This window comes from Epinephelus moara, chromosome 20 (assembly GCF_006386435.1).
Source record: "Epinephelus moara isolate mb chromosome 20, YSFRI_EMoa_1.0, whole genome shotgun sequence".
Lineage (NCBI taxonomy): Eukaryota > Metazoa > Chordata > Actinopteri > Perciformes > Serranidae > Epinephelus > Epinephelus moara.
Window position 1 is genome coordinate 7045157 of NC_065525.1, and position 14170 is coordinate 7059326.

The 14170-nt window shown below is 41.3% G+C and overlaps 1 protein-coding gene across 1 annotated transcript in view; it reads right to left on the minus strand.

Annotated features, from left to right (window-relative positions):
* The window catches only part of zc3h18 (zinc finger CCCH-type containing 18), a 43412-nt gene extending 29750 nt beyond the window's left edge, over nt 1–13662 (minus strand). The window contains exons 1-9 of the mRNA XM_050072834.1: nt 13477–13662; nt 11300–12261; nt 8717–8801; nt 7308–7456; nt 7039–7134; nt 3629–3771; nt 2231–2260; nt 1644–1758; nt 200–465 (exon numbers count right to left, since the gene is read on the minus strand). Coding sequence (XP_049928791.1) covers nt 200–465; nt 1644–1758; nt 2231–2260; nt 3629–3771; nt 7039–7134; nt 7308–7456; nt 8717–8801; nt 11300–12250 — 1835 coding nt within the window. The 5' untranslated portion in view covers nt 12251–12261; nt 13477–13662. The remainder of the gene's footprint in view (nt 1–199; nt 466–1643; nt 1759–2230; nt 2261–3628; nt 3772–7038; nt 7135–7307; nt 7457–8716; nt 8802–11299; nt 12262–13476) is intronic.
* Nucleotides 13663–14170: the final 508 nt, after the last annotated feature.

Here is a 14170-nt window from a genome sequence, read left to right on the forward strand (position 1 = left end):
AACACCAACCAAAAGTTTAACTTCAGACTCAATGTGTAAATCAGGGACAGATTTACAGATTAGGACTAGCAAGCTTTGCTGCTGTCTAGCCATAAAGATATTACCATGATAGTATACAAGATGAAACATTTATTAATCTGTAACCTAAATACAGGTCATAAAGTCATATATAGTAAAAGCCAACTGAAATTTCACTTACTTTGGTGGCAGGCTGAGGGGAGAGCGTGGTTTCAGTTTGTCCTCGTCTTTCTTCTCCCTGGTGTCTCGAGGAGGACGCATCCTCGGCCTGTCCTTCTCATCCCGCTTCATCCGGTCCCTCTCCCACTCTTCTTTCCGCCGCATCCGCTCCTTTTCACGTTCCCGCTCTCTCTCCCTCTCTCTCTGTCGGCGCTCCCTCTCGCGGTGATCTCTTTCCCTCTCCCGGTCCCGGTGCCGCTCCCGCGGGTCACGATCACGTTCGCGTTCCTGTCAAGAGGGATGAGTTCAGTTTTCTAGCAAAAACATTTTGGTTTGCCTACCATGTTTGTTTGTTTGTTTTATTTAGGATCCCCATTAGCTGTTGTACAGCAACAGCTATTCTTCCTGGGGTCCTTTCAACAGTCTTTACATTGTGTCAATACAATTATTCCATTTACAACACATAATCACACATAACAATACAGAAAAACAAAACAAAACATAAGACAATACACATACACGACAGCTCCTACAGGTCAGCAAAGGGTATATGTAACATTTACATATAAATATATTTCATCCGATGTCTATATATGTATCATATGTGTAAAACAAAACTCTAATTAATACCGGTATTCAGTCCAACAATTCAATTTATAATCGATTTCACACATTAATCTCACATGCAATGTCAAAACAAAAACAAAATAAGTCTATGTTCTTCAAATTTCCAGTTTTTCACTAACCCAATAACGCAAGTCAAATATTATCCTTCTTCATCAATAAGCATGACTCCTGTTTTCCTTGTTTCATTAGCTCACGCTCTCTCAGGACACATCACCCAATCAACTGAACGTTCATATTTTGCTGTTACCTCAGCAGATGTAATTTCAGCTTGCCTATTTACCAAGCATCTCTGGTCAATAGATGTATCCTAACTAACTTTTTGAATCTAATTTTACTGTTTTCTTGTGCGATGTGTTCTGGGAGCGCGTTCCAGTCTCGCATAGCTCTATATATAACCATTCGTTTAATTGCGTTTGTCCTTGCTTTTGGTAATGTAAAACTTCCTCTTGTAGCATGTCTGGTCACGTAGTCATGTGAGTGGCAATTAGACCCTGGCACATTCATTCCTGCTGAACATTGAGGAATCACAAATATATAATTTCATTTCTAAAGAAAAAAGCTCAGTAATTTCAAAAATAAAGAGCTGGCAATTGTGGTTTTTCCACAACCACTACTCCAATAGATAATAATAGATAACAATAGATAATAGTGAATTTATTGTGGATTATTTTTGCCTGAATAACTGTTCTGATGTCTTTGTGCCATGTGCTGTACCATCCACATGATGTCCTCTGACTGGACTTTATGCTTAGGCATTTTTGCTTTAGTTGGTGTTGTTGAAGGATGAAGACCTTAATGTTTGAGAGGAAAAATTATAGTTGACTGTGGAGGATACTCACATTGTAGTGGTATGGAAGAGGAGCTTCTGTGTACTGCACTCTGAAGTTTTCATACTGGCCACCTCGCCACAGAGCCTCCATTTCATAATCATAGTATGGATCAGCATATGGGTCACTGCAGAGGGAAACTCATTTGAGCAGTTGTACAATACCTCAAAAAAAGTTACTTCAAAGTTTATTAAGCGTGGGGCAAAATACTGTTTTTTGCTGGCTACTTTACTTTCATGCTATGGTGTTTTTACAAACTGCCTGCAGACATGATACTTCATAGAATTACACAGACTTGCGTACATATTCTTTAACAAGATATTTTAGTTGTTCAAATCTGAACTCACTAAATGGCAATTAATTATCTATGTATTATACTTAATGATTTTCAAAAAGATGACTGCTTTTATATTTTTTTGTTATATCGTATCATATCAGAGTTGGAACTCTTTAAAAAGTGGCAGAAATGTTGAACATTGTCAGAATCAACAATTGTTACAAAAGACAACCCTGTTGGTACGCAGATTAAATCAACATCTGTCTACACCATGGCCAAGTGAAATGTGTTATTAAGGCTGTTTAAGTTAGTCTACACTTACCCATATATAGGATCTCTGAATTCCATTTCACTGAAAGAAGAAAACAGATTAGAATCAATGAGGATAAAAATCGATCATATCGCATTTAGTAAATTTACTGCATTTACTACACACTAACTGTGTGTATGCTTGAAGGGCAAACTTATGTGTGTTTTGCTGCAACAGCAGAAAGCGAATCTTCTATGGGGAAGGAAAGCCAGACATGGCCCTTATTACAAATAATTCTATGGAGATTTTATAACAGAACACCAGCATGTGCAGGTAGACTGGTATGATTTACTGGGATACTTTACTGATTTCAACCAGCTTTCATAATAGCAATGTGGGTAGTATGTGTCAGAGAACTGTGTCAAACTTCCCATCATCTTACCAGTGCCATGACCTCCCTACTCATTTTGTTCTAGAGCTGTTGCTCCATCTACAGCTTTACTCCCTCACTTTTGTATTCCCCAAACTGATCAAATGTCAAAATCAGGCAGTGCTGATCAAATATAAACTCAGACTGTTATCGTACTGCCCATTTCTCACCCAAAGTGTATTATATTATATTTTAGTGCACTGTTTAGCTGTAACACAAGAATTTGCAAGCAGAAAGTTGGTGCCATAATGCTTCCTGTATTTTTAAAATAGATGCTAAAAAAGTGAGATCAAATGGTAAAACGAGGCAATACTAATTAAATATAAACCAAGATTCTGTTACTGCATAGCCCATTTCTTGCCTCAAATGTTTGTTCCGGTGTGATGCAGTGCATTCTGGTAGTTGGAGTTCTAACTCTTGAGCAAAGTAAATGCCACAGTCCTTTTCCTCCCTTTTCTGGTCATGAAGCACCAATTTCAAAAGTACTTGTGTCATTTTACTGCACAGACAACCCAGTTTTGTATTTTGATGGCTTACTCTTCTAGGAATTGTAGTTCCATGGAGCTCTTATGTGACAACAAGACTGGCCTATGATATCACAGAGGTGCTTACTGACTGACCATAATAGACACCGACTTCTCTATGCCCTTTATTATTATCATCACAGATTAGCGGATTATATGCTTATGTGTGTTTCAAACATTTGTTAAAATAAAAAAGAAAGCATCTCTCCACTTCTTTAATACAGATATCAGGCCAGCTAACATCATCTTCATGAAGCCATCTGGCTGACTGAAAGCTGTAACAGTTGGGTTCAAAACTCAAAAGGAGTGTACTTATGGTTATTGCTGCACACTATATGTATTTGTTTGAAGTATTCTGTAGTGTCGTCTCACTAAGTTTTACTTAAAATCATGCGAGTCTGATATAACTGACTTAAGATTTAAATAGTTTAAAGAAAAAAAAACATATACTGCAGGGCTGGAGGTGCTGGCAACTGCAATCAGAAAAACAATGGACTGGATGTAAGAAGGTCATACTCTCTGATGATGCGATAGCTGCGCTCTCTGAAGAAATCATTTTCTTTGTCAAATTCTCTCTCGTCCTCTCCGATGGTCACATTGAAACGCTTCTCCTCAAAGTCCGGCTCTTGCTCCTTACGGATGGTGGCCTTCTTAAGCACCTGTTGGACACAGAGTCAGATACAAAACAATAAAACACTGATAAAAATGGTGGTGAAAGGGAACAATACTTAACAAAAAAATGAGTTTTATAATGATGTCAAAAGAAATAACACGTCTTCGTCCAACATTCTCTTGATGTTGCACTTACTGCTGCTTTTTTATGAGATGTGTTGCTCATTTGCTATCATGGGTTTTGTTGTGTATGTGATGTGATGTTGGTCTTATGTTTCACATGAAAATAACTCTCCAGTAGTTTTTACCCATATTTCAGTGACCATCAGAGACTCCTCTGTGACAAGGTAGAGATCTAAACCCAAGATTAGTACTTAATACTTAATGTACAATATTTTTCACATTTATTAATGTGCGTGCACCTATCGTTTATTCATTTGGAAAACTTGCAAAGACTGGGTCATGAATGTTTACTGAATTCATCTTTGCCTTCAGTTCTGCAGCCTTTCCCATACATTTATTTTTTCCAGTTATCAGGGTCTCTCTTCCTTTCTTCCTCTTTGGTGGATCTCATCTCTGCTTTCGTCACTTATTGGCTCTAACATCAGGGTTACATGGTCTTCATTAGTTTATCCGAGCATTTCTGTTCCTGCATGCTCCAACTATTGCACCTGGTCCCCTGAATTCTCTGGGTCACTATATTCTGGGTGTCCTCTGCCTGGGTCCCTGCATGCTCTGTGTCCTATCTGGGGCCAAATCTCAACTATTTATTTTCATTTCAAACAATGATTTAGAAATAAAAATAATCCCACATAGGAGTGTAACACACCTGAAAATGCATATCACACAACCACTGATGCACACTGGGCATGCGCATGCTTATGTAAAACAGGAAGCAAATCGTCTACTCTGTGGTTGGTTGGTAAATTACAGAAAAAAACCTGAAAATGAAAAGCAAGAGGTAGTATTATCCATTGCCGGAGGAAGCCAAGGTGACGGGAAAGGAGTACCCACATAAGAAGGATGGAAATCATAAAAGGTATGTAGACCTCGCTATAATGTTTTGGCTTGGGACGTCATGACTGGTAAGACCCAATTGGGAAGCGAACATGGGTTTGTGTGTCATTGTTTCGAAAAGTTTCCATTCCCACCAGTCCAGACTAAAGGCCCTGACACACCAAGCCGACGGTCAGCCGTCGACCAAAGTTGGGCCGTCGGTGAGCGTCTGTCGGCTAGGGGTGTGCGATATGGACAAAAATTAATATCTCGATATTTTGGGGGATTTTGAAGCTAACGATAATTAGACGATATTCCTTTAAATATGTGTTTTTAACAGCCTGGGTTTATAGCTCATTAATTGTTTCTCATGGATGATATTAATGGAAAAATGTTCTTAACATTCCTTGCTGCTTTTTACCTGCTCTCTCTGTTTGACTCTGGTGACGGCCTTTTGTAGCGTCAATTCCGGGTCCATTTGCAACTGTTCAGATAGGTGTTTGTCCCGCAGACTCACCACAAGCCTGTCCCTCACCATCTCATCATTTAGAGCCCTGTAACCGCAGTGCTCCGCCAGGCACTGCAGCGCCGTAATGAAACTGTCGGCTGTCTCTGCCGTTTCTTGATGCGCTGATTAAACTTTGCTCTCTCAAAGATCACATTCCTGCGATTCTCTTCTGCTTGCGTCTCCAATCCAGAAGCAATGCGGAATCTGTCGAAGCGTTTAATCCATTTAGGCCAGTCTTCAGCCTTTAAGGTGAACTTTTCCGGCGTGGGGGGCTTGAAAATGTGCCCTGTTGCCGCTTCGTTCAGCTAACTGTGGCTAGGCTAGGTAGCTCCGTAGACGGTCTTCCGGTACTGCGAACTTTAGCCTGACAGGCTGGGACCTATCACTACAGTTGACCCATGTCTTCCGAAGCTGCTGGAGCATCCGTGGGCGGTGTTGCTATGTTGTCTCGCTAATGTTTGTTTAGCAGCAGGCTGACCTGCCGGGAAGGTGCCAGTGAGAGATCATGTGACCACCTAGGCGTACTGCGGCGTGCTGCTGCACGCAAGTTACCTAACTCTTGTTCAGTGAATGTGTGGGGTTTCAACCTTTCAACGTGTGTTTTCAGTTGTTTTTGTGAAGTCATTTGCATACTCGATAACGTAAATTTGCACATCGTTAAAAAAGCAATGACGATATTATCGTTAACGATATATATAGCCCACCCCAGCCTAGTTTTAGCGGTTTGTCCCGCACCGTCGGCCCTTAACATGAATAACAAACTGGAGCTAGCTGGGAGCGTTAGCCGCAGCATGACCGGAGGGAAGCACAGACAGTTGGCCTCCGCTAGCCTCCCAGCTTGCCCCGGCTCTCCGTTTGGATCCAACCAGAGCACCGAGCCCTGGTTTGTTATTCAGGTTAATGTGGGAAGAAGCAGCTGGTCTGTGGGCAGCTGAGTGAAGTGAAGCCTGCGGAGGAAACAGTCCGTGGAGGTGCTGCGGTGCTTGGCTGCCAGGATGTACCACTCTGTCACTCCGCTCTCTCACGCAGGCGCAGAACGTACGTGCCACTTGGCCGTCGGATGTAGTCCGTGTAGTGTGTTCAAATGCAACTGACACAGGGCGACATGAGGCGACGTAGACGACACAACAGTTGGCTTTCGTCGCCGCTAGTTCTTGATGTCAGTTTGGTGTGTCCGCACCTTAAAACCCAACACCAGAGTTTTCGAACTATAACAAGGTCACCAGCAGGTCTCTATTTTACAGGTTCCAAATTGCTGAGGTAATGTGGACACTGCATAAATGCAGCAATAGAAACAAAAACGTAGCGGTGTGGATGTAGCCTAGTTCTTTCATTCTATGTTTCCTGCCCCTCATCCCCTCCATTGTTAGTGGCTACCTGTCCATCATTATTTGCGCTCTCTCTCTACATGTGTTCCCTTGTACCCTTTTTGCCCCAAGTGTTCAGTTTTAGATCTTCTGGTTTGTTCTGAATTGGTTCAGAATTCACTTGCCCTTTTAGCAATAGAAAGAGCTTAATAAGAGCTTTCATTTGATATCTATAACTCATTTTCACCCAAAATGTCACTTATGCCCCTCTGGTTCTCAGCCCTCGATATACCAGGTTAAGGGGAAACATTTTCCAAACTGATGACTGTAAAAGGTACTCGTACAATAAAACTGTAAACCCCGCAATTGGCAAGCTCCCCCGTTTAGTCTGGAGTGTGATTCAACAAACAGGTCTACAATCGCAATTAGCGTGCACACTCTCAGCAGAATGACAGCGACACAAGCTTAATTCTGTTTCCATGAGGAGCAGTGAAAGTGTTTACCTCTTTGGCATGCCTTAGACCTCGCTCCCAGGCACTCTCCACAGGAGGCTCCACTGGAGGTGGCGGTGGAGGAAGCTCCTCCACTGCAGGTCCCGCCTGAAACAGATGATACAGTCAATAGATTTGCAGATGGCAAAGACCCAGTTCCAGATCTTTATGAATTATCTGAACCTATGTATGTTCAGTAACAATGTTGTAGCAGGGCATACAATTTCTTCAAATTATAAATATTATACAGCATTTTAACTGTGTAAATGTAAAAGACGTACCCAGGGATTATTGGGTATGAGTGGGTGTGGTCCTCCAGGGGGCGCTCCATTTGGTGAGAAGAGGTCTGGCTTACTGATGAGGGAATAGTTACCTTTGTCATTGACTCCAGGGTGGATGAAACGACAGTTCATACCCCAAGTGCAATTTCCTGTGGAAACAAAATGTACCAGTATGGTTTGAAATCATTTGCAGCCAGTTGATAACACAGGGACAGTTACTCAGAGTAACAAAAAATGTTGGCTTAAGCTATTGTTGGCTATGTTTCTTATAAAGAACACATCACACTATGAGCAATAGAAACACAAAGTGGAATGTATATCAAGTACAATGGCTCCCTCTGCTGTAGTACAACTGCAACAACGAGCTGATGTAAACCGTAACATCCCTCACATGTTCATGTTCCTCATTGCATGTGTATGTGCATCCCGGTTATTGAGCGCCATAACTTCATCCACCGCTTCTATACGCTGTGACAGTGACAAGCCGGCACCAGTGTGAGTTATGAGAGTAATATAGCTGCTTTCAGAAATAACATAAGGTGAGTAACTACATAGCCTGCATGTGTGCATTTAAGTTCGAGTAAGAAAGAGAGGGACGACGGACACGCTCACAGCAGACAGCTGTTTGCTACCAGGCAGAGAACACATTAGAAGTTAAGTTGTATGGTGGAAGTAAACGTAAAGTAAGTGATGTATTTTATATATTTCCTTTTGTTCTCATTTTCCATCGCCGATCTGTTTTTGCAAACATCACAGGTGCCTGCACAAATAGACCGCAGTAAGCTGTAACCAGGTTACTAGTATGTTTTATGTATACGGGAATATGTATAACCCAATCGCTCTGTGCTCATGTGAACACCATATCCCAATAAATTGATATGAGCCTCAGATAATTCATGTCCATGTAAACACACTCATTGATGAAATACTAATTCCCAGAGTCTAAAGTGTTGTCTTAGCAACAGCTAAAGAATTATGTTCATTATCAGAATAGACCAAAGTTAATGTCATAAGTAAAACACTCTATGAATAGACAGTTATCAGCCTCCAGAGCAGCATCAGTTGTCAAATCTTTTATTCCAGTGGTTCCCCGCTTTTATACAGGGAATAGAGGGGACCCTTAAACATGGTTATTAAAGATTTCAGACGGAGATATACATGTGCTAAGCGAAGACATTTTACTGTTGAAAAATGAACTCATCATTGCTCTCTCGTGGAAAAGCTATGTAAGAGCTACACTGTTTCTAAATTACCTCAAACATGTCTTTGCCAATGTGGCAATGCAATTTCTTGTTACATACTGGCGTACATATACACATATATCTGTCATATGCTAGAAGTGGCAGAAAATATCAGCCACACTGATACACTGGTTGAGCTCTGGGTACGACCTGCTCTTCACTACCTACCTTTGATGAAGAACCTGCAGATGGGACGTGGTCTGATCTTCCTGTCTGAGGGATCTTTGACCTCCCCCTCCTCCAGATCATCATCCTGAGAAGAAGGTATTTAATGAACGTTTAATTTGTAATTCATGTTGATACAATATTCTGTACAAGGCATTTGGCATTATTAATAATATGCGACATAAAAAGTCAGTGGACAAGGACATTTATGGACATGAATACAATGTGACAGCCCTTATCGTAAAATCAGGAACAATCAATAGTATGTGACACTGTGCTTAACACAAAACCATTGTGCATTTATCAACAATCACTCTGATTTGACAGTCAAGCGTGAAAGGGGGAGTGTGAGACATGCAGCAAAGGGCCACAAGCTGGAGCCGAACTCGGACTGCTGCGGCAACAGCCTTGTATATGGGGCGCTTGCTCTATCCACTAAGCCACCGACGCCACAGGATACGAAGTGTTTGACACGCAACGCTTCCTGTGTATGCACCACTCACGCCAGTCACACTCTCAAGCCTCTGCCACCTTTGTATCAAAACAATTGTGGACATGTTGTGGTCTCCTGTTAGTCTCCTGCAGTCACGGCAGTCAAGTAACCTGGCAGGTACGCATACAGTGTAACTACTCACATCACAGTTTAGGGTACAGTTGTAACTTCAAGATGGCTAAGCTAAGCAGCCATCATCCAGGTTACTTTTTGACCAAAAGTACCCTTGTGTGCACACTGTGCTGTTGGGGTTGTGTGAACAGCACAACACTTAGTCCACTTGTACAGAGTGGAGTTTCTTCCCACAAATTATATTTGGCTGAGTACAGACATAAACTCGTCAAAGCCATAATACATTTACCATTATATTAGGGGGGCACCATTTAAGGTTACCTTTCCTATAGAACAACCTTGTCCTTTTATTAAACAAACTGAGTAGCCTTATGTTATTTATCTTATTCACACGACGGCATGTTATTTCTGTCTCTGTTTCTGTCTACACGGTCGCGCGCTCACAATTCTCCTCTACTCTCTGTATCGCGCACGGCGGAGTGCATCGGACAATATGTCGCGTCAACCACCTGCAAAAGCAGACAAAAATATCTGCGTTTTTTTAAATGCTCCTAGGGTGGTGAAGATGGTGAGGAAGAAATGTTCTGATGTTTACTTAACTTTAAAGTTCAAATAACTGTTCAGTTGTTATTTTGACTGCTGTCATTAAAAGAAAAACGTGAACACCATGATTCCTTTGAGTGCTTGTGTAGGTGTCAGTCTGACCTGACATTTTCCAGGTAGTAGACACAACCCTTAAACAACCAGAATTGCCGCCTCACGGTTGTACGCCTCAACAAGCCAGTCAAGCTGCAGTTTGCATACATGTCTGTCCAGACTCATATAGCTATGACAGCTAACAATACATCAAATATGGATGTTGCTCAAAAGAAGCTACAAATTCTAAAATGTGGATGCTTTCCACACATCCTTAGCCCGTCAGCACAGGAGATCTATACAATCAGCACAGTTTCAAGGTGGGCACCCAAGATTAGAGTCACCAATTCAGTATCTGACCAGATGTCTCCCCTTCTGTTCCTGAGATGTGATGTTGAATAATGGCCAGTAAAGTGTTTTTGCAACACATTATGATGTCACAGTGAAGCTGACCTTTAACCTTTTGGAAATCAAAAATTATCGCTTCATCAGTTTATCCTATTAGACATTTGTGAAGTTTTATCAGAATTACTGTATGAATTCGTGAGTTATGACCATAAACGTGTTTTTTGAGGCCACACTGATCTTTGACCACAGAATTCTAGTCATTTCATCCTCAAGTCCAAGTTTATGTTTGTGTCAAATTTCAATTAATTCCCTTAAGGCCTTCTTGAGGTGTCATGTATACAAGAATGGGACAAACAGACTGATGTACATAATGCCCCTGGCCATGGCTATGGCTGTGCTCAGACATAAAAATTCATCACAATACATTAGTGACTTGCTAATCCCATATTTCCTCCCGAGGTCACTCAGGTCAGCATCACAACTCCTCTTCATCCCTCACTAAGTCCCTCAAAACCAAAGGTGTCTGAGCACTTTCTGTTACTTCTCCCAAGCACTGAAATAACCTCCCATCCCACATTAGGTCTTTTTCCACCACTGACAATTTTAAATAAATATTAAAGACGCACATTTTTTCACTTGCTTTTAGTTCAGGCTAATGCTTACTTTACAACCTCTTCATACTGCATTTTGTTTCTCTTGTTATTTTCCTATTTTCCACTTTAGTCCTGCCTTCTCTGTATTACTGTTTTATTGTACTATTTGTATTTACTGCCTTTTATGAACCTTTCACTTTTTCCATGTGAACCTGTGCTGAGGCAGATCCTAACTTGTCTGCCTTGACTGGAAAGCATTTTGATTTAACTCCTGTTGTTTTAAAATGTGTTATTTAAATAAAAATGACTTGTCAACAAACAATAATTTCAGACTCAAGAACAGCTACCAGAACTTGTGAAAACGGAAGGCATTTTTTCGATTTACCTGCACTCATCCAATCACCTCACACTGGTAAACGTATAATCCAAACAATGATTACTTACATCAATCTCTCCTTCATCAATCTCTCCATCATCCTCATCCTTCTTCTTGTCTCTGAAGGAATCTCTGCGACTCCTCTCAGGCCCTTTAGAGTCTTTAGGAGATGGGGGGAGGATTGGTTTTTTCTCCTTCTTCTTACTGCTCTTGTCCTCACTCTCCTCCTCTTCTTCTCCCTCCGCTTTTGTTTCCTCCTCGTCTTCCTCTTCCTCATGTGCAGGAATGCTGGGCTCCTCTGGGACCTCCTCATCGTAATCCAGTTCGTGCTCGTCCAGTTCTCGGGAAACAGACGCCGAATCATCCTTCATCTCCCTCACCACAACAGCTCTCCTCCTCTCCTCCTCCTGAGCTCTCATTCTTTCATCCTCCTCTTCCTCCTCAGCCTTGCTTTTGTCTTCCTCCTCCTCATCATCCAACTCAGCTGTCTCTGGCTCTGTTGAGTTGTCTTTTCTGTAGTCACCGTATTCTTCCTCCCTGTCTTCTCCGTCCTCTTCAACAATGAAGCTCTTCCCCTGCTCTGGCTCTGAGTCTGGAGACTGTGGAGTGTCGATGACACGATCCTCTTGCTCGTCGCCATCCCTCTCATCCTCTCCATCTAACTGGTCCCCCTGTGGACCGTCTTCATCCCCCTCCATCAGCATAATGGTTCCATCCTCCTGTCCCATCCCTTCTGTTTCCCCGACAGGTTCCTCATCCTCTGGGTCAGAGACAAAGTCAGGGACCACCTCCTCGTCTTCTTCCCTCTCATCCTCTAATTCTGAACTTCTTCCTCTGCTTTCCAGCACCTCTTCATCCTCCTCACCAAGCCCCCCATTCTCCTCTTCATGGACAATCTCACTGTCTGAGATGACCCTGTCCTCTTCATCAGGAGAATCCAACAGCTCACTGTCAGAAAGGCCCTTCTCCTCCTCCTCAGGAGACTGAGGGGACTGAGTAGGGCTTTCAGGAGTATCCATTAGAGACTATTCTGGTGTAAAAAGAAAAACAGTAGTGTGTAAGGAACAGCCAACCTGTGATATCCTAACTGAGGTCACACTTTGATAAACTTTCTGCTTTTCTATTTCATGGAATGAACACTTGGCTATACTCCCTTCAAAAACCTGCCAATCTAACATCTTGGCGTGTTAGCCAGGTTACATAACAGGTAGAATTACAGAATATTGACTAACACAACCTATAAAGTTGTCAAAATGTAAATAAAGCACCCAGAGAATATATTACCATATCAAAGTATTTTCTGCAAATGACTACAACCCACAGTTTTTGTTGATGAAAATACATTAAGGGAACTAAAAGAAAAAAGACATTCTGTATTTTTTTTTTTTTTTTACATTTTACATTTACACACACTCAAACTAATACTGAATCAAATGAGCGAAGAACTTGATTGTTAGATCTTTTGTTAGATTTTGACATATGAGATTAACAGATACAGTAGAGCATAATTTACACTGAACAACACAATTGTATGACAGCAATATGTTTGTTTTGAAGTGATTTTGACTTTGCTTGAGCAAAGAAAAGCTAGCTATCATTTGGGCTGATAAACTGGTTGTCTGAATAGAAAGGACTAAAATTTAAAAAGCATTTTATATGAGAATTAGACAAAACAATGTATGTATATATGACAACAGGATTTACTATATAATGGGTGGTTTCTGGCGCTGCTAATTCAACAGCAAAGGAAAAACCTAGCAATAGCAAGCTAGCTAACAGCTATCTGCCACAGGTATGAGTTAAAAACCTCCTATACGTCAAATGCCTCGTACGGGTCCCATGTTTTAAGTAACCTACTGATAAGTACACAATTAGAGAGCATGCCCACGTTTGTAAATATTACAGTTCATCAGCAGCGTAACACGACTGTTGACTGAGTTAACACTTCTAATAGCTGGGTCGCGCTAGTCGGCAACAAGGCCTATAACTTCAACACCAATAGAGCTGGCTAACCAACGAGCACACTGCCCTCGCCGAAAAAGCAAATTTTCCTTGAATAATATCAACAGATAAACCAGCTAGCTTATCGGATACAAAGCGGACACTGCAGATTTAGCACTGAGCGGACATTGTAGCACACTCGTCTCGTCTTTCAATTAACAATGCAGCCTCCCCTGAAGCTAACTTTAAGCTCAAAGCGCAGCTGCACTCTGCTAGCTGCTAACGACCATACATTTTCATTCACCTTGCCGACCTGGAGCTCTTCAAAGACGGCACTGCTGCGTTAAGAACTGCCCTCTCCCACTGATAGCGTTATTTACAGTCTACAATAAATACTGTACGGTTTATTTTAACAGCTATGGTGGAGAAAATAAAACATTCCGCACGACACGGCGAGAGCGGCCATTACCTCGACGTCATCAACATACGACTACCCAGGGAGAAAAAAACCGCGCTGTACGTGAATGAGGACAGATCTGAGATCAGTGTGTGGGACAGTATGTTGGGCGCTGTGAGGCGGCCAGGAGAACAAAATCTGATTCAGTGACACAAACGAATTTTGTTAGCCGTTATTTTATTTTGTTTTATGGTTTTCTAATTCTTTATTATTATTATTTTGTCATGTAACTCCTTCCACATTTTTCAACATAGACACTCCATTCAAACATTAAAATAGTTGTTTAAAATTGCCTTTCGGTGATTTGAACTAGCCTACTTTATTATTGCATGGTTTGCTTTTATGTGTATGCTGTTGCCTTATCTTGTTTTATTTGCTTTGTCTTTTATTTGGTTTTGAAAAGCACTTTGTAACTGTGTTTTGAAAGGTGCTATTTAAATATGTATATATATATATATATATATATATACAGAGAGAGAGAGAGAGAGAGAGAGAGAGATTATTGTTATTATTATTATGATTGCTTTTATCTTTTATTTCT